This window comes from Chenopodium album, chromosome 4 (assembly GCF_948465745.1).
Source record: "Chenopodium album chromosome 4, dcCheAlbu1.1, whole genome shotgun sequence".
Classification (NCBI taxonomy): domain Eukaryota; kingdom Viridiplantae; phylum Streptophyta; class Magnoliopsida; order Caryophyllales; family Amaranthaceae; genus Chenopodium; species Chenopodium album.
In genome coordinates, this window is record NC_137837.1 from 2,370,306 (window position 1) to 2,391,917 (window position 21,612).

General features: G+C 34.8%; 2 protein-coding genes across 2 annotated transcripts; both read left to right on the forward strand.

Moving 5' to 3' along the window:
- Window positions 1-1,011: 1,011 nt before the first annotated feature.
- LOC145628499 (uncharacterized) lies at window positions 1,012-4,340 on the forward strand. Its single transcript, XM_081680810.1, has 4 exons — window positions 1,012-1,288; window positions 1,683-1,837; window positions 3,097-3,201; window positions 3,516-4,340. The coding sequence occupies exons 1-4, from the start codon at window positions 1,214-1,216 to the stop codon at window positions 4,012-4,014; spliced, it is 834 nt and encodes a 277-aa protein (XP_081536936.1). The 5' UTR covers window positions 1,012-1,213; the 3' UTR covers window positions 4,015-4,340.
- Window positions 4,341-5,311: 971 nt separating this feature from the next.
- On the forward strand, window positions 5,312-7,229 carry LOC145626295 (uncharacterized). The gene has a single exon (XM_081678725.1). It carries the CDS (start codon window positions 5,690-5,692, stop codon window positions 6,941-6,943), a length of 1,254 nt encoding a protein of 417 aa, XP_081534851.1. The 5' UTR covers window positions 5,312-5,689; the 3' UTR covers window positions 6,944-7,229.
- Window positions 7,230-21,612: the final 14,383 nt, after the last annotated feature.

Consider the following 21,612-nt stretch of genomic DNA (forward strand, 5'->3'; position numbering starts at 1 on the left):
AGGACTCGTGTCCTTGCCGGATTAGCCAAAAGGGTGAATCGGGTGAAACACCTAAAAAAAAAAGCTCACTTGGTAAGAGTCGTAAGAAACTTATCTTGAATAAGAGATCTAAGGTTTGTATCCTACCAAGAGAGTATTTGGAGGTACGGATATTTGGTTTATTAAGAACGTGAGGGTTGAGATTTGTCATGTTTCTGGATGATTTTTTTTATAATTAAATATATTATTGGTCAAAGTTTTGCATAGGCATAGTGTATAAAAGAAGGTTTATTAGTGTAAACTTTTACATCGTATATTCTTGTGTGGTATGAAAAGAATATGGATGTGTTTTTTTTATTGATGTGTGTCTTTGAATTGGGTCCAAACTACCTATTTATGGATTGAATTGGACCTAATATTTTAAACCAGTTTCTACTTTGAATTTCATAGAACTTGAGCCAAAATTCAAATTGAAGTCATTCTTTCAACCCCTACTTGTGGCTTGTTTTATTGATCATTGAGTAATTAAAATGGCTAATGGTTACTTCTCACCTAATATCATGCTTCTCACCTAATATCAAAAGTGTAACCAATTTTTAGATGCTTAAAATGTTTACACTTGTTAATATTTATTATCGTTAGACGATTACAACAAGATCTCACATTTTAATATTCACACTCTTACAGTCTTATTCCAGATATTGTTACAAGAAACAATGATCAAAGTTACAATCGAAAAGGATTATAGTAAATATATTAAAGACAAGTGGACAACCATTTACCCCCATAGGAAGCAGATTGGAGCCCAAGGCATTGAAGGCACATTCCAAGCTGAATTTTGCACCACATCCACAAAAAAATCCAAATGACCCCAATTATTTTGGAACAATAATCAATTAATCATTAAATAATTCATTTTCAAAGGTGAAAAAAAAAATTAAAACCCAGAAAATTGACTGGTATAAATTAATATCAACCACTACATTTCCAATTTTTATCCCTCAAAAAAAAAAAAAAGGGAGGGGACTTTTTCCTCTTCTCCCTTCTTCTCCAATTTCTCTGTACTTTTTTCCTTCTTTTTATTTGCAGGAATCTGGAAAAAGTATAAGAATTATACCCTCTTAGATTCTATCTCCTTTCCTTTAATTTGTTTCTAATTTGGGGCTATTTCATTTATTCAGCCCCTTTTTTTTCTCTCTCCTGTTCTATTTTTATCCTCCATTTTTTCTAAGCTATGACTTCACTCACCGCCTTTGTTGACGAAACCTTTACTACCGATCTCAACAACCAGCTTGTCATCCTAGATCAGGTAAACAAAGTTAAGCTCTTTGTTTGATTTTAATTTCTGGGTCATTGATTAATTAGGTATTTTTGTCAAAAATTGATATCAATTTGTGGATTTGAGATTGTTTGTTTGATTTTAGCTTCTGGGTAATTGATAAATTAGGGTTTTCTTTCTGTAACTGATCCCAATTTGGGAAAGTGAGGTTGTTTATTGATTTTGTCTTCTGGGAGATCGATTTGATTAGGGTTCTAGCTTAAATTGATCCCAATTTGGAGATTTTAGGTTATTTGATTGGTTTTAGCATCTGGGTTATTGATTAATTAGGGTATTTTTTTAATCCGAGCTGATCTAGATTTGGGGATTAGGTATTATTTGATCAAATTTATTGATCATTTTCCTGGGTTATTGTGTGGAACAGAAGAAAATGAAGGCGGAGGAAGAGATAGAAGAAAGTGAAGGGGGTGAGGTTTCTGCTGTGGCTGTGGTGGTTAATGATGGTGTCTGCGCCATTTGTTTGGATGACATTGAGCTTCAGGAAACTGCCCTTGTTAAAGGTTGCGAGCATGTTTACTGGTTTGTCTCCTTTCTTATTGTTTTCCACGATTGTTCATTCACATTTTGTTTTCTCTGCATTTGATTGAATTTTGTGTGTTTATATTGATCTTTTGGATATTTGGTTTTATATGAATATGATTGATTTGCATTGTGTTGTTATGTTGATCTTCTATATGAAACTTGTGCATTTTGGCAGAATTTATGCCATTGAATTTGTTTAAGTATATATTGATTTTGAGACGACAACTGCCCACAGAAGAGCGTAATATATGGCCAGTATATGTGATTATCTCATCAGGTGTAACTGATTGGATTTATTCAGATGGTTGTGATCGTATATACCAATATTAAAAATTACAAATCCTTATAACTTTCACGAATCATGCTCTGTTTTTTGTACAATATATGAATGGACAATGAAGTACAGCTCTCGCCATTGAATTGTTAGGAAGTTGAAAAATTGATTTTGTATTAAGTAGAAGGGGTAGAATTGACTTGTATTTACGAGTTTGGTTAATTAATAATGTCAACATACCGTGTTGTTGTGTAATTGTGATGAAATTATAAACTGTTGGTGAACATCTGGTATTTGTTACGACTAGGTATTTGTTACGAAAATCTATTCTTTGACTACTGTAAAAGGAAGATATTGTTACTTGTGCACTTGGCTATTGGAGCATGGAATCTTTTTCTTTGTTAAGTATATACTTGAACTATTATGGAAGGAAAGCTTGTTATATTTGTAGGCTTCACCTGGGAGATGTGGGATAAAATGGGGCATGCTCATTTGTTGTTTAATACTTTAATAATAAGTAGTAATTATTTTAGTGCTTAGTATGATTATGAGCATTCGGAGTACTTAAGGGGATCCAGGCCATCCCGTAGTTGTTCTCATTCTTTTCTGATTCTATTACGTTAGTGTATGAGCAGTATGTCTTTGTCATAAAGGTTGTTAAGCACAGCCAAAAGATGTTCTGACACATTTTTATGCCACCTGAAACTAGGGCTTTTAGTAGAAGCTAAAGGGAAAATTTTCTTTTGGCCAGTATGCACATTATATTAAAAGGTCCATTATATTTATTAACATTAAACTACATGGAAAACTTCTTCTGGAATCGTTCAAACTGGTGTTGGATTCCATTGTCCTTTGAAGCAAACTGTCATCTTATTTTATTGTGATCATGAAAATTTTAAATTATCCTGTGATTTAACTTTATTTACCTAAGTAACTCAGGAAGTTTATTGATGTTTTTTTGGGTGATTTTCTGCATTTTCAGTGTCAACTGTATTCTGCAATGGGCAACATATCATGAGAATCCAAAATGTCCGCAGTGCAAAAATCCATTTGAATCCCTCAGTGTTCATCGTGCGCTTGATGGAAGGTATTGAGCTCTTAACACATTAGTAATTTCCTTCCGACCTCTGCCCCGTCCCCTTTTAGAAGGTACAGAATATATAAGAATTTAAATATTGCAGGGAAGGTACTCACTTTGTAGTTTTTCCTGTATCTTATGTTAGCTATCTTATGATTTTTTTCCCCCTCTCACATTGGTAGGCAGAGATAAGGGTGTTGGTTTCACTTGTTATACACTGCTATGCTGTTGAGATAGGATCAGAGTTACACGCTTTTTTCCTGGATGCATGATGCATCATGCATGTGCAGTTTGCTTATGTTCTGCTGCTCTTCATCTTGCAGCTTGCATGACTACATGCTTGAAGAAAGCGTGTGCTTGCTTGTGAGAGCCTCATGGTTTAAACCTTTAGTTGTGGAGCATCGAGATGACTTTTATGACGAGCTGGATGATATTTTCTATTATCAATACCAATATCAATATGAATATGAAGATCTCAATGATGAGGATCTTGAGGATGCTTATTTTCATAGCTCACCAAGTCTTCGCATTGGCAACCGGAGGTGGGGAGATAATGGTTACATAAGGGCAGGTCGCCAGGAGGCAAGACCTGTCCCTAGATCAAATTCTCAGAACTCAGGCGCTAGTTCGTCCCGTCAGCGCAAACAGAAAGAGGTGGATAAGGATTTAGATGCCAGCTCTTCTGATACATCCAAGAAGAAAGAGGCTGGAAAAGATCTGATGGGGCGACGTGCCAAGAGGGCACTGAAGCGCGAAGCTGCTGACAAGGCAGCTGCGGCAAAACATCAACAGCATTTGGCTAGGTTAGGTAGGAGTAGCTGATAAGGGGGTGTTGTGAAAAGTACCTTGCAAGCCAGCGGCTTTCTGTGTCAACTCACCACCAGCATCCCTTGTACAGTACCTTCCGTCTCTTAATTTCCGCTATGTAAAATAATGACACCATAGCTGACTGGTCTCTTTAATCATATACTCTGCAATTAGTACCTTAGTTATCATCCCATTATTTCTGGGCTGGAACTTCTTCAAGAAAGATATTGCAGTAACCTTTAAACTTGGTTCTTGTGAATTCTTTGGATTTGTTCTTGTAAATAATTCTTTCAGCTGACACATTTATGAAGTGCATTTAGTGTATATCTTGGATTCTTCCATTGTCCTCTTCTTTCACCTCTTACCCTTTTACTTGTCTGCCAATTTTCTCATGGGAATTATGTGTTTGAATAGTCTTCCATTTGAGTAGATATGATTTACATGCATACGTAGTCACGTACATACAGCTGCTACGACAATGCTTGTGATATGACTAGTCTCTCCGCGCTCCATTTTTGACTATCTGTGGTTGAGATTCCGTTCACACGGGACATTTTCAACCTGTGTTTATGACTGGAGTTTGGTGCTGGTTGTTGCCCCATCATATTCCAGCATAATTTGATAGTCAAATGTATGTGCATGGCAGTAGATATGTAACTAATCGAAATGATTTATGTGAATGAAGATCATTAGTTCCTAAAGCATAACTTTTATCACATTTTTTTTTTTCTCTTTTTTGAAACAGACATTTTTGTTGGTATTGACACTCTTGGTGAGTGAATTGGACCATTTGCTTGCCTTGCAGCTCAGGAAAGTGTAGTAACTTTGTGAATTGTGGATGGAGATGTAATCAAAACCCTAGTAAAGGTCAATAAGTGGGACATCCCCATTTACATTTCAGTGGAGGAAGGCCTCATCACTTATGAAGTGGAAGCTGCATTGTCAAGCAAAGCAAAGGTCTTTCTCTCTCTCTTCCTCTACTTTAAATATCTCTATTTATGTTATTTTGGTTTTATTTATTTTATTTATTTTTTATTTTTTTTAAAAATATATACAAAGTATAGTACACATAACATACCCTCTCATATAACCATTTCAATGAACGATATTTATATTCCTGATATGTATAGGTTATTTAGGATTATTCATACAAGTATAAGATAGGAGTTAATTTGGAACGAAAAACTGTTAAATTTGGTTTTTTTGCGCATCTCTAAATTAGAAACGGAGCTATTTTGATAAAAACACTAAAAAAGATGGGAAAAAGAATATAGGCCTATAAAAAGGAAGGTGAAAAGAGAAGAGTGACACATTATTCCTATAACATCATTATCTACATTCATTTTTTTCCCATTCTACCTACTACCTTCACCCACCTCAATTTGCTCAAATTCCTTCCATTCCAATGTATCCTAATTGTTGTATGTCTTTTTCTACTGATTTTTTTCTGCTTTGTCTTGAGTTTACTTGAAGTTGTTAGTTATGTTCTTCATACTTTAAGAATCACCAACTGTCTTAGAAGACTTAAAGACACTATTTTTCTAGCTTCTTCATCAACAACTATTTAGAAAACTATACATCACCTTTCTCTATAAATAGATGACTTTTCTTTTACAATTCTTCCCTTTCTAGTCTTCTCATTTGTTATCCTATCTATACATATTTGACCATTATTCATGCTCTTTTCTTCATGGAGTCCTTGAATCAATCATCCAGATTCTGTTACCATTCTGATGATCCTGAAAACGGAGTCGAATTCTCAGGGAAACTAGAAATCTTTATACACCATGCTAGGAACATACACAACATATGCATCTATGACAACCAAGATGTTTATTCTAAATTCTCCCTTACCTACAACCCGGATGAAATGGTTTCGACTCGGGTTGTCGTAGGAGGAGGTAAGAACCCTGAATTTGAAGAGAAGTTAGAGTTGAATGTGAAGCAAATAGATGCTGTTCTCAAATGTGAGATATGGATGCTAAGTAGAGCTAGAAACTTGCTTGAAGATCAGCTTTTGGGGTTTGCTTTAGTCCCAATTCCTCAGATTGTTAGCCAAGGAGGTAAAATAAGCTGTCAAAATTTCAGTCTTTCTTCTACTGATCTTTTTCACTCACCTGCTGGAACTGTTCAATTGAGTCTTTCACTTTCAACAAACTTATCCTCTGTTTCTCCCCTGAATTCCTCTGCAAACAACCCGTTTCGCAATTTCTCAGGGAATTCATCTATTTCTTCTGAAGTAGTTTTGCTTGATCCAAATGATTATTCAAGAGTTGAATTCCCTGATATTAATGCAGCAACAGAAGATCAAGTGATGATCTCTGAGTTTTTTAATTCCAATACCTGTTCTTTAGGCTCATTTCTTCATCTTGGCTCGGCTTTAAAAGCCGAGTATGATTATGAAATGGCAGGAAATTCTTCAGAAGAGACTGAGAATGAGAACGAGAATTCTCGGAATGAGAGTAATCGAAATTCCGGGATTCTAAGCTCCACAACAAGCCTAAGTGATGACCGAAACACGGCTGATTCAAATTCAGCCAGTGATCAACAAACACCAACACCAACACAACCCGAAACAGGGGAGAGCCAGAGTAAGGTAGATGGTGATCAAAGAGTGAAAACCAATGAAATTGAAGATTGTACAGGTGAAAGTTCAGGTTATGGGAATACAAGCCGGGTTTTTCCGAATCGAGTAAGGAATGCAGGCCTTGAGGTGGAGCAAGCAGCAATGCAGCAGCAAATTGTGGATATGTATATGAAGAGCATGCAGCAATTTACTGAGTCCTTAGCAAATATGAAGCTGCCCATGGAACTCGATTCGAGCACGGATAGTAAAACACCCGGGAATGTGATTCGAATTATGGAAAGAAACAATGATTTGGATGTTGAGAACAAGAAGAAGGATGGTTCAAGAGTGTTCTATGGTAGCCGGGCTTTTTTTTGAAATGTCATAAAGTTCTTCAATATTTCGTAAATGGTTTAAGGTAACAAGATTAGTGTTTAAAAGATACTCTAATCTAGTTAAAAGATGGAGTTTGTGTTTGTTGCTATAAGTTAGTGAGATGGTTTACGAGCACTTCTATTCCTCGATGGAAAAACAAAAAAAGGTTATGCTCGGATTCAGTCTAAAACAAATGCATATATGTAATCGTAATGTTTTTGTCCAAGCTTAACTCATGTACGACATGACCTTTTTAAATGTCATTAGTGTTAAAAATTTACTGAATAAATGGTACTCCGAAGATGCAACTTTCTTTCTACTCCGTAAATAGGTTAGATTGCCAGTACGAAGTATAAAACTTTTTCGACTTGTACCCTAAACAAGTACTTGGTGTCAAAACTAGTTTCTCTTTCGGCAATCCATTTGATTTCATCGTTCGTTCTATGAGAATTGATTTCAAGCTTGGTACTAAAGAGTAGTGTTCCAAAGATATTTGACTGGTTTTCAAGAGTGAATTTGTTTACATATAATGTGGGTTACTAAAATCTATGTTTTGGATTATGAATTGATTGACACTTATGTAATGTGGGTTAATCATGAAGAATGATAACGGAAAGACAAACGAGGTGTGGCTTTTTGTGATTTTTGTAGATTTACTTTTTTCAAGTTCATTATTGTGCCAAGGTAGTGGGATAAAAAGCAAATTGATTGTCAAGAGAAATGAGATTGGGAATTTGAGGTATATATTTGGGTACCATAATTAAAAGTCAAGACATTATAAAAGGAAAAGAAAGCGAGTCACAAAAGACAATAATGTAGACATTTCTAATTACGTACTTATGGGTGCTAAAAGCCTTGAAGCCTCGAAGGCTTAAAGCTACTCGAAATCTACATATATTTGAAGGTTTGGTTTGGAGAAACAAAACCTTACATTTGCCTGTTTACACAAAGTTAGTGATCACCGAACACACAATTGCATTTGGACTAGTTAAGATATTAGTATATCAAGTCAATAATCGACTTGTTACTTACCTTTATTGGATTACTAGGTTAAGTCCCGTGCCATGCACGGTCATAATTAAATTTTACAACAAATAAATTATAAATAATAGTGTAAATTCAACATTAATTTATCTAAAAAAATTATTTGTAACAATTATTACTCACCTAAATATTTATGAACAATATAAAATATATTGACATAATTCTACAATTACATACATGATTATGCTTGATCTATGTATAAAGCACTAAGACACTTAGTCAAAGTGATGCAAATATATAGTGAAAAGGTAATATCATTGTATTCTCGTTTGCCAAAAGCTTTTATACTTGGATGTATATAGAAGTAGATGCACCCCAAAGGTATTTTCTGCTCATTTATATATATATATTTTTTAAATGAAGAAATACATAGTAAATGAGCCGAAAAAATGCTTGGATGCACCTTGCACGGTTGCACGTAGAGCCGTCAATTCGGGTAAACAAGTCGGGTTTGGGTCGGTTAAGAGTGAGTCGAATCAACTCGGGCCGGTTCAATTCAGATTAATTCCATAACCTATGCGAGTCGCGTTTGGGTTGGATCATGCTTGAGTCGGGTCACGTCGGGTCATACTTCTTATCGGTTTTGGTCTGGTTTAATTAGGTCGGGTTACATTCGGGTCGGGTGAACAATAGGTCGGGTTTAATTCGGGTTTTCACGGGTTAAAACGGGTTAGGGTTGTTCTCCGGTTCGAGTCGGGTTCGGTTTAATACAATAATTTTTGGGTTAGAATCAGGTCGGGTCATTCTCGGGTTTTAGTCGGGTTCGGTTCAAGTAAATAATTTGCGGATTATAATCAGGTCGAATCATTTTCAAGTTGGGTCATTCTCGGGTTCAAGTCGAGTTCGGTTCAAATCAATAATTTGCGGTATAATCAGGTTGGGTCATTTCCAATTCGGGTCATTCTCGGATTCAAGTCGGGTTATGTTCAAGTCAATAATTTGCAGTTACAATCAGGTCGGGTCATTTCCAAGTCAAGTCATATTCGGGTTGAACTAACTATAAATAGAAAATTATCATTTTTATCAAGCTAACTATTTCCTTTAATTTGACTATAATATATATAACAATATACTAGGGAACTATAGTCTATAATTTAGGAAGATAATTATCTCTTTTGACCATACAACAAATATATACTATATTTAACTCTTAAATTTGAGGATGATGCTCCTTTCTTTTGCTGGCCTAGACCGACTTGGTCTCCCAAGACAAAATGATTTGATCAACAATAATAAGGTGGTCTAAATTGCATTTAAGGTGATTTGAAATCGGGTCAGGAACAATTTGGGTTGAATTTAGGTCAGGTCAATAATAAGTCGTGTTAATTTTGAGTCGGGTTAGTAACAGATCGGGTTGAATTTTTGGGTTGGGTAAGTAATAGGTATGGTAAAATTTGGGTCACGTCAACAACAAGACGGGTTAAATTTGGGTCAGGTCAATTATAAGTCGGGTTGATTTCGGGTCAAGTTTGTAATAGGTTGGGTTAAATTCGGGTCGGGTTAGGAACGGGTCGGGTTGAATTCAGGTTAGGTTAGTAACAAGTTAGGTTAAATTTGGGTTTTGACGGGTTAAAACGGGTTTGAGTCAATTTCGGTTCAAATCGGGTTCGGTGCAAGTTAATTAAATTGACCATTTTAAACCGGTAAATCGATGCAAATTGTAAACCGGTAAATTGACAGTTTAAAAGCAAATTGAATGGTTCCACACACCCAATCAGACCCCCGGAGGTTATTAGGGACCATGGTAACATTTCGGCGATTTTTTTTTCCGAGCGAAAAAAAGTCAAAAATTCCAAAATTGAAGGCTAATATCCACGCTTTTTGAGAAATTTTGGAGGTTTTTGGGTCTAGTGTCGAAAAGTCTTGAAATTCTATGGGATACATCTCGAGGTCATATAATGCCGTTTGGAACCATATATGATCATTATTGTTGTCATAAATGTTCGTGGTAGGCTTGAATTAATGAAATCGGTGCAAGTTGTAAACCGATAAATTGGTCGTTTAAAGGCAAATTGGATGGTTCCACCACCCAATTGGACTCCCGGAGAGTATTAGGGACCATGGTAAACATTTTGACAATATTTATTTCTGGGCGAAAAAAAGTCAAAAATTTCAAAATTGAAGGCTAATATCCACGCTTTTTGAGAAATTTTAGAGGATTCGGGACCAGGTGTCAAAAAGTCTTGAAATTCTAGGGGATACATCTCGGGGTCATTTAGTGCTATTTGGAACCATATATGATCATTATTTGTTGTCATAAATGTTCGTGGTAGGCTTGAGTTAATGAAATCGGTGCAAGTTATAAACCGGTAAATAGGCCGTTTAAAGGCAAATTGGATGATTCCACCCACCTAATTGGACTCCCGAAGGGTATTAGGGACCATGGTAAGAATTTCGGCAATTTTTATACCCAGGCGAAAAAAGTCAAAAAATTCTAAAATTGAAGGCTAATATCCACGCTTTTTAAGAAATTTTGGAGGTTTCGGGGCTCGGTATCGAAATGTCTTGAATTTCTATGTGATATATCTCAAGGTTATAAAATGCCGTTTGGAACCATATATGATCATTATTTGTTGTCATAAATGTTCGTGGTAGGCTTGAATTAATGAAATCGATGTAAGTTGTAAACCGATAAATTAGTTGTTTAAAGGAAAATTGGATGGTTCCACTCACCCAATTGGACTCCCGGAGGGTATTTTGGACCATGATAAATATTTCGGCAATTATTATTTTCAGGCGAAAAAAAAAGTCAAAATTTTCAAAATTGAAGGCTAATATCCACGATTTTTGAGAAATTTTGGAGGATTCGGGCCCAGTGTCGAAAAGTTAAAAAAATTCAAAATTTGAAATCTAATATTCACACTTTTTTGAGAAATTTTGAAAGTTTCAGGGCCCGGTCGAAAAGTTTTAAATTTTAAGGAATACATTTTTGGGTCATATAATGTCGTTTGGAACCATGTATGATCATTATTTGTTGTCACAAATGTACATGGTAGGTTTGAGTAAATGAAATCGGTACAAGTTATAAACCTGTAAATCGGTTGTTTAAAGGCAAATTGGATGTCCTATCCAGCCAGGTGTACTTCCGAATGGTATTAGGGGCCACTGTAAACATTATGACAATTTTTATTTCCGAGCAAACAAAAGTCAAAAAATTCCAAAATTGAAGTCTAATATCCATGCGAAATTTTGGAGGTTTCGGGGCCTGGTTTCGAAAAGTATTGAAATTCTTGGGAATACATCTCGGGGTCTTATGATGTCGTTTGGAACCATATATGATCATTATATGTTATCATAAATGTTCGTGGTAGGCTTGAGTTAATGAAATCAGTGCAAATTGTAAATCAGTAAATTGTCTATTTATACGCAAATTGGATAGTTCCAACCACCCAATTGGACGCCCGGTGGGTATTAGGGGTCATGGTAAACATTTCGGAAATTTTTTATTTCCAAACGAAAATAAGTCAAAAAAATTCCAAAATTAAAGGCTAATATCCACGCTTTTTGAGTAATTTTGGAGGTTTTCGGGGTCCGGTGTCAAAAAGCCTAAAGAATTAGGAGATACATCTCGGCCTCATATAATGCCATTTGGAACCGTATATGATCATTATATGTTTTCATAAATGTTCGTGGTGGGTTTGAGTTAATGAAATCGGTGCAAGTTGTAAACCGGTAAACTGGTCGTTTAAAGGCAAATTGGATGGTTCCACCCATCCAATTGGCCTCCCGGAGGGTATTACGGACCATGGTAAACATTTCAGCAATTTTTATTAATAGACGAAAAAAAAGTTAAGAAATTCCAAATTTTAAGGCTAATATCCACGTTTTTTGAGAAATTTTGGAGGTTTCGGGGCCTGGTGTCGAAAAAGCTTGAGATTAAAGGAGATGCATCACAGGGTCATATAATGTCGTTTGGACCCATATATGATCATTATATGTTGTCATAAATGTACATGGTAAGCTTGACTTATTGAAATCGGTGCAAGTTGTAAACCGGTAAATAGGTCGTTTAAAGGCAAATTGGATGGCTCCGCCCACATAATTGGACTTCCGGAGGGTATTAGGGACCATGGTAAACATATTGGAAATTTTTATTTACGGGCGAAAAATAGTTAAAAATTAAAAAATTGAAGGCTAATATCCACGTTTTTTGAGAAATTTTGGAGTCTTCGGGCCCGGTGTCTAAAATTCTCGAAATTCTAGGAAATACATCTCGCGGTCATATAATGTCATTTGGATCCATATGTGATCATTATTTGATGTCATAAATGTTCGTTGTAGGCTTGAGTTAATGAAATCGGTACAAGTTGTAAATCGGTAAAATTGGTAGTTTAAAAGCAAATTGAATGGTTCCACCTACCCAATTGGTCCCCCGGAGGGTATTAGGGACCATGGTAAACATTTCGGCAATTTTTATTTACGGACTTAAAAAGGTCAAAAAAATTCCTAAATTGAAGGCTAATTATCCACGCTTTTTGAGAATTTTCTAAAGTTTCGGGGCCAGGTGTCGAATAAAAATGAGATTTTATTAAATACATCTCGATGTCATATAATGACGTTTGAAACCATAAATGACCATTATATGTTGTCATAAATGTTCGTGGGAGGTTTGAGTTAATGAAATCAGTGCAAGTTGTAAACCGGTAAATTGGTCGTTTAAATGCAAATTGGATGGTTCCACCCACCTAATTGGATTACCGGAGGGTATTAGGAACCATGGTAAAAATTTCGGCAATTTTTATTTTCGGGCGAAAAAAAGTCAAAAAATTCCAATATTGAAGGATAATATCCATGCTTTTTGAGAAATTTTTGAGGTTAAGGGCCCGGTGTCGTTAAGCTTTGAGATTTTAGGGGATAAATCTCGGGGCCATATAATTATATTTTTAAACCATAAATTTTCATTATATGATGTCATAAATGTTCGTGGTAGGCTTGAGTTAATGAAATCGGTGCATTCACCATTTAAAGGCAAATTGAATGGTTCCACCCACCTAATTGATTGGACTCCCGGAGGGTACGTATTAGGGACCATGGTAAACATTTTGGCAATTTTTATTTACAGGCGAAAAAAAAAAGTTAAGAAATTCCAAAATTTAAGGCTAATATCCACGCTTTTTGAGAAAATTTGGAGGTTTTGGGGCCTAGTGTCGAAAAGGCTTGAGATTTGAGGAGATACATCACGGGGTCATATAATATCGTTTGGACCCATATATGATCATTATATGTTGTCATAAATGTTCGTGGTAAGCTTGAGTTAATGAAATCGGTGCAAGTTGTAAATCGACAAATTGGTCGTCGTTTAAAGACAAATTGGATGGTTCTACCCAGCCAAGCAATTGGACTTCCGAAGGGTATTAGGGACCATGGTAAACATTTCGACAATTTTATATTCGGGCGAAAAAAAAGTCAAAAAATACCAAAATTAAAGGCTAATATCCATGCTTTTTGAGAATTTTTGGAGGTTTCGGGACTCGGTGTCGAAAAGTCTTGAAATTCTATGGGATATATCTCGGGTTCATATAATGTCGTTTGGAACTATATATGATCATTATTTGTTGTCACAAATGTTCGTGGTAGGTTTGAATTAATGAAATCGATGTAAGTTCTAAACCGGTAAATTGGTCGTTTAAAGGCAAATTGGATGGTTTTACCCACCCAATTGAACTCCCGGAGGGTATTTAGGACCATGGTAAACATTTCGACAATTTATATATCCGGGCGATAAAAAGTCAAAAAATTCCAAAATTGAAGGCTAATATCCACTCTTTTTGAAAAATTTCGAATGTTTAGGGGCCCGGTGTCGAAAAGCATTGAGATAATAGGGGATATATCTCGGGGTCATATAATGCCGTTTGGATCCATATATGATCATTATATGTTGTCACAAATATTCGTGGTAAGGTTGAGTTAATGAAATCGTTGCAAGTTGTAAACCGGTAAATTGGTCGTTTAAAGGCAAATTGGATGGTTTTACCTAGGGATGGCAGTGGGTCGGGTTAAATGGGAGACCCGCCCCATCCCCGCCCAAGTGGGGCGGGGATGGAGGGAGGTTTGGCGGGTGATGGGGCGGGGATGGGTATAAAATTTGAAGGTTTTTTTGAGAAATTTTGGAGGTTTCGGGTAGAGCTGTCAATTCGGGTAAACGGGTCGGGTTTTGGTCGGTAAGAGTGGGTCGGGTGAACTAGGGTCGGGTCAATTCGGATTAATTACATAACCTATGCGAGTCGGGTTTGGGTTGGGTCATGCTTGAGTCGGGTCACGTAGGGTCATACTTCTTATCGGGTTTGGGTCGAGTGAACAATAGGTCGGGTTTAATTCGGGTTTTCACGGGTTAGGATAATTCTCGGGTTCGAGTCGGGTTCGGTTCAAGGCAATAATTTGCGGGTTAGAATCAGGTCGGGTCATTCTCGAGTTTGAGTCGGGTTCGGTTCAAGTCAATTATTTGCGGGTTATAATCAAGTTCAGTCATTTTCAAGTCGGGTCATTCTCGGGTTCAAGTCGGGTTCGGTTCAAGTAAATAATTTGCGGGTTATAATCAGGTTGGGTCATTTCCTAGTCGGGTCATTCTCGGAGTCAAGTCGAGTTTTGTTCAAGTCAATAATTTGCAGGTTACAATCCGGTCGGGTCATTTCCAAGTCAGGTCATATTCGGGATTTCGGGTTCAACTAGCTATAAATAGATAACTATCATTTTTATCAAGCAAAAAATAATTATTTCCTTTGACTATAATATATATGGCAATATAATAGGGAACTATAGTTTATAATTTAGGAAGATAATTATCTCCTTTGACCATACAACAAATATATACTATATTTAACTCTTAAATTTGAGGATGATGCTCCTTTCTTTTGTTGGCCTGGACCGACTTGGTCTCCCGAGACAAAAGGCTTTGATCAACAATAATAAGGTGGTCTAAATTTCATTTAATGTGATTTGAAATCGGGTCAGAAACAACTTGGGTTGAATTTAGGTCGGATCAATAACAAGTCGTGTTGATTTCGAGTCGGGTTAGTAACAAACCGAGTTGAATTTTTGGGTCGGGTTAGTAATAGATCTGGTAAAATTCGAGTCGGGTCAATAGCAAGTCGGGTTGAATTTGGGTCAGGTTAATAACAAGTCGGGTTAATTTTGAGTCGGGTTTGTAACAGGTTGGGTTAAATTCAGGTTGGGTTAGGAACGGGTCGGGTTGAATTTAGGTCAGGTTTGTAACAAGTCGGGTTAAATTTGTGTTTTGACGGGTTATAACGGGTTTGGGTCAATTTCAGTTCAAGTCGGGTTCGATTCAGGTCAATAATTTACGGGTTACATTCAGGTCGGGTCATTTCCAGATCAGTTTATGTTCGGGTTCGGGTCTCACATACTCGAGTCAACTCGGGTCTAGGGTTGGTTTCAGGTCGAGTTTCGGACACCATTTTTTCGGGTTCAGATGTGTCGGTTAATAATCGGGTTTGAGTCGGTATTTCGGGTCGGGTCAACTTTTGACAGCTCTAGTTGCACGGCTTTCACCTGGGTGCCAATGCGTTGTGGCTATAGTGCTGATGGGCTATGTTGCTGAAGTTGGGCCATGCATTGGGCTACGGGAGAAGTAAGCTGTGTATTTCCTGGGCCAGCATTTTGGGCTAGATTGTTACTGTTAGTGAGGCTTGATTTTATCTATTTTGTACTTGTACTTTTTTATTTACTCTTAGGGAAACACTTATAGAGTGTGGCAAACTTAGATTATGTTTAATCTTATTAACTTTTCGCTAAGAAAACTCAAGCAAGGTCTTAAAATTCAACATTTGATATTTGTTGAATTTTGAAGTATAACAGCAATTAGGGAAATGATATGAAATTAATAAAATAAAAAAATAAAATAAAAAAGGAAATGGGGTTGTAAAGTTACTGCATCAAATTTTACTGATTAATAGTATTGTTGAATGTTACTCTGATTTTTACTACAAAAACCACGGCTTTACTTTTTTCAAGATATCTTATACTGTACTCCGTAACAAAGCATGATTTGATATTTTGATGGAATGAATTTTGACATAATATAATTGTTCCATTATTTTACTATTTTAGTTAGCATGGTCTTCACACCTTATCTTTACTTAATTTAGTATTGAGAGTTTTTTATGAAGTGAAAATAAAGATGATACCAATGAATAAAGATGACACTAGATCAGGCTTACTCAAGGCACAATATAACCCTGCATGATAAAGCATAGAACAATGTGTTACTGTTCGTGTCATGCCATGGACCATCTTTTTTTTTTTTTTTTGATGAAGCCATGGACAATCTTTATTTGAGAGAAGCACGACAAAGCTTAACACGACTCGGCCCGGCACAACAATACACGCAAAATTAGTGAAATTTGAATAGACACGTAAATTTCACATGATATCACATAGGTTTGAGTTGTGCATGAACTAAGTTCTTAAAAATTCAACACGACATATAACTAGTGGGTTTGGTCTAGTTAACACCAAAGCACGTGGGCTCACATAAGACATGGCCCGACACGGCCATATCCATGTTTACATCTTTCGGGAGGAGTACTCTATATGATTCTTCATGCACAAATTGCAGAAGTATTTTTACCTTTACAGTGAAAGACGGTGGTCAAAGCTTTGAAACCAGTAATTCCAATGGAGTAGTTGAGCAAGTGAGCAACTGTGTTTAATTGGTTAGTTACTTTAGTTGGTCAATGAATTACTGTATATGTAAAGCAATAAAATTGAGGAATAAAGATAAAGGTGAGGCAAAAACTAACTCATAGAACCATAAACCATTCATGTCCAAGTTTTGAAGCCACAATTTTTAGAATGTAATGTGTTTATACGTCTCAAGTTTATGCTTCCATTCAGCTACTTATATAGTCAAATTACTCAAATAGACATATAGTCACATGTTGTCTTTTTTGTGTGTTAGCACTTTTAGCAAAATAAGTAGATAAACATTAGAAGAGGTTCATTTTAATGAGATGTTTTTAGCACTATTTTAAAAGATTTTGCTTCATTTATAATAGAGTTGGTCTGTGATAGATAAGCAACCTATAATTTTGAACAATGCATTTTTTCATTAACATGGCTTTATTTTATTTGGAAAAATGTTCTTCATATATATAATGTACATAATTATTCTGTCCGCGCGTCCACGCCCTATGATGGAAAGAAATCCTTTTTATTTTGCCCATCTTTCGATTCTAAATTGATTCAAAGTAGATCAATCAAGCTAATTAACTTAACTCACCATATATATATATATATATATATTTCATCATATGTGTATTTATGTAACCGCCCCTTACTCTTAATACAGCAAGTAAAAGCACTTAGGAAACTCTATCCACAAACCTAATAAATAACATTAATTAAATTCTTGTGCCACTAATATCTAATGCCTAATACTAATCATGTGCTTAGTTAAATGAAACACTATACCGCCTTCAGTCTTCACCGATAAGAATAAAGACTTCCATATTATGAGCAAATTTTGTGATGTCACATGTCCAATACTTCAATGATTTTATAGTTCAAACTAGAGGTGATTATTGGACAGGGTAGTCCAATGATAATAGGGTCAGGGCCAAGTTTATAGGGCTTTTAATGGACAGGGCTTTTAATGGACAGGGCCCTTATTGGGTAGGGTTAATATAGGGCCAACATGTTTTTTCAATTTAGTTGATAAAGAAAATACATAATGTAAAAATAATTATATAGATGAATTTGTATTCATATGTATTTAATAATGGCTTTGTCTAATATTTATTTTGATTGATATTTTGTAGGCCCGCCCATTATCGACCCGCGACCCACATTGTCCCGACCCTATATTGACCCTATAAAATGTGACCCTCTTTGACCCTGACCCGCAACCGACCCGCACCGACCCTGACCCAACCCGCCCAATAACCAGGTCTAGTTCAAACGTATCTAAAATAAAATGAAAATTTGATTTATAATACTAATCATGTTTTAAAAAAAAATAATAAATAAATAAAAAAAACTAATCAATTCCCTTTCTGTTATATAATCTAGACCTTTTCATCTCAAGATACTTTGTATTAGACGTGTATCGTCTTCTCATCATTTAGACATTGAAGAAATAATGTTCACACAACTTCAAGGAGTACGGATCGGAATCCGAATCTTGTGTCTCAGCCATGAAATATATCTATCATAATAATATATCACATGATAAAATTGCCCACAACATATGGCATGGTCCCCTATTAATGAAGCACGTCCATATATAAGACCATACTATAATATAGTCGTATAATACGAACAAACATCATATAATTGATTTATAAATGAAAGAAAAATATCCTAAAGTATAAAGATAAAGACTTGTAAACTAGGACCCATTGAAAATCATCTGCAATTACAAGTTTTTTATAAAGGACAATAAACTCATTTATGGTGTTAGGGTCTAAAATCTCAATAGAATAGGACATTTTGGACAAGAATAATGCACTTCATCCATATGGTAGTTACTTATGTTATGTAGGACGTTTCTAAACCATCCAAATGTCATTTTATCCATTGTTACACAGCAACTATGGCCGTGGATTATGTCTTGTACGTCAACACAGTTATACTTGCTTAGTTACGATGATTGTACTATATTGAATATTAAAATAATTTAAACATGAGATATGACACCATTTTAAAAGGAGAAGTTAATATAATTTGCGGAAAACAAGCAGCGTATCTAGACAAATTCATTGGGATTAAAGGTAGTTTTTATGTCGATTATTTTCCAAACAGAATTACACAAAATAATCTCTAGAATCTATTAAATACATAGTGAGATGTATAGAATAATTAGGTTTACTTAATACTTGAATGTATAGAAAGCCTTGTTTACTTTTGAAATTTTGCCTTCATTTTATTAATCAAGTTGATATAGTGTCTAATCAAGTTTTAACACAAAATTTAGACATAAAAGGTGTAGTCAAACTTAGCTTGTCTTGAATCTCTTTAATCTTGTAACGAATCCAAGGCGCAAAATTTGATGTTTTTAAAAAGTGGTAATAAGATAAAATCAAGTACAAGCAAATCACATTAACATGATGATTTTGTTTGCTACATGCTAGACCTCATAATAGTCATATATAATTCATAACTATATGTTACAAACTTTTCACTGTTGATTATAATTAAACTTTTATTGATGCTTTAATTATGCACCTTAAATACCTATTATGAGTCCATTAATTCTTTCTACTTTGACTTTTTCAGTCAAATTCTAAAATAATTGATATATGTATGTATTTAATGCTATGAAGTGTTGTCCTCATTTCTTATAACTTATTTACTTGCAATTATGCAAGTTTAAATGTGTATATTTGATTATTAATACTGTATTACTCTATCAATATCTTTTCTATTATTACATTTTGACTATGGTGATTACCGTTTAAAAACTTTGACTACACGAGTAGTAAAAATAAAAAATAAAAAACCCGTATTATAATGAACAAAATTATATTCATGTGAGATGATGTTGATAAAAAATTCATCTTAAAATGAATATTTTTATAAAATATCAATTTTTTTGGAATTATTACTCAAATTATATTGAATGTGAAAATTAAAGACTGTGAAAAAGTGTATAGAGACCGTGAAAATTAAAGTGTAAACATGAAAATAAACAGAAGGAATATTGGCCAAGTGGTCACTATTAATCAATTTCCTTCAAAAATACTTCAATTCATAAATTTCAGAGTATAGAAAAATTCACCAAATGAATCTAAAAAGATGACTTCACATAAAAATATTTACTCTATTATCATTATTGTTCAAGTGCTTAAAAAAATTCTTCAATTCATAAATGTTATTTTTACAAAATTCATGTTTTTTGATGCAAACAAAATTCATGTTAATAAGTGGCTGATCGACCTTGAAATTGAGTTTTTGACAAAATAGTGGTCAATCACAAAATGAGAAGTTAATGTAGCTCTTATCATAAAATTTTGGCCAAGAAATTAATTTTCTTTTTAAATAAGTGGATGAACAATTATAAATAATTACATCATCCCACTTCAACAAAATTTCAATTAATCATATTAATTTTTTACTGTATTAAAAATTAACAAGAATGAAAAATAAATGAACATGATAATAAAATTTAAAGGAAGCAACAAAATCAAAATTATTTTCAAAGGATAAAATCCAACTTTCTATTTCATCATAAGATTTAGCATTACAATCAAACCACTAAAATTGAACCCAAAAAAAAAAAGAAAAAAAGAGAAATTATTATTATTATTATTATTATTATTATTATTATTATTATTATTATTATTATTATTGGGCCAATTTTAATCCTAAATTTTAAGCGTTGATTTAGCAGGAGTCTTGCCATCTGACGGCGGAGCACCACCAACATTCTGTGGTCCCACATTTTGCTGATGATCAGTAGTAGCAGGAACAGCAGTAGCAGTTGATTGACGGTTAGGATTCTTCTGATTATTACCATCAACGGCTGTGATCTGATCAATCAGAAAGCAAGGATCAGACGGTGGAGAATCGAATGCCATGATTTCCGGCGGAATAACTCTCGACGCTTGACGGCGATGTCGAGACATTTTCGCGACGGTTTTTGCGGTGGAGAGAGAAAATGAAGAGAGAGAAAGTGTTTTATTTTTTATAACACTAGTAAAGTGTGAGTAGTTTGTATGAAAGAGTTGGTTTAAATAAGAGGTGGAAAATCAATGTGGATGCTTTTTACGCGCTTATAAAATCCGTTGGATTACAGTTTTACATATTGATTTGGATATAGTATCATGTTTGGTACTTTCTCAGTATTACCTTATTTGCTCACAATCTCTTTCTATTTACCTGATTTTTACTTAATACTGAACTAGATTTACTCCGAGGAGTGTTGATTATCGACGCGTAGTGAAGGATTGATGGGGTTAGTTTGCTATTTTGTCACGTGTGTAGTTGTTGAATGGATCGGAGTTGGTTTTTTTTTTTTACTGATTCACTGTTATTTTCATACACGTGTAAATATTTATGTAGCGCGATTGAATTGTTAATGTGAGATATTTTTTTCTAGATGGTTGATCAAACAAGTACATGTGAAGGTTTTAAATGGTTTAGAAACAAGCAACAAGGAATATTCTTTTGATTTCTTCCTATGTCTATTATGAATCATTTCAGATTTTAGGCTTACAAAATAACTCTAGAGAAAAAGGCATGCAATCCCATAGTTTCAGTATTAAGACTTAATTGCGACATTGATAAGGGAGTAAAACTTCAATTACAGGATTACGCGTTATTATATGACAATTAATCAATTAAAAGACATCCAATTTTAACATGTGTCAAGAACAATTTTGTTAGCGTAACTTATAAGATCATAAGCTATTGGATGACACTTTTGAAAGAGGAGAATTAATACGCAATGGTTGCATGCATTTGTGAGAGCGAGTGAACTGACAGTTGTAAGATCTTGTATATGGTGTTATAATTAATTGAACTGATATTTTTACTAAAGAAAAAGTCATGGTATATATCATTCATCAGCTGAGAGCTAGTGAAATGACAGTTGTAAGATCATGTATAGTGTTATAATTGATTGAACTGATATTTCTATTAAAAAAAAAAGTCATGGTATATATCATTCGTCA

Excerpts from the sequence above, each read along its gene's own strand:
- LOC145626295 (XM_081678725.1), top strand. The coding sequence starts at position 5,690 with ATGGAGTCCTTGAATCAATCATCCAGATTCTGTTACCATTCTGATGAT.
- LOC145628499 (XM_081680810.1), top strand. The coding sequence starts at position 1,214 with ATGACTTCACTCACCGCCTTTGTTGACGAAACCTTTACTACCGATCTC. Across the intron at positions 1,838-3,096 it reads GGTTGCGAGCATGTTTACTG|TGTCAACTGTATTCTGCAAT; the intron begins GTTTGTCTCCTT and ends CTGCATTTTCAG. Across the intron at positions 3,202-3,515 it reads CATCGTGCGCTTGATGGAAG|CTTGCATGACTACATGCTTG; the intron begins GTATTGAGCTCT and ends TTCATCTTGCAG.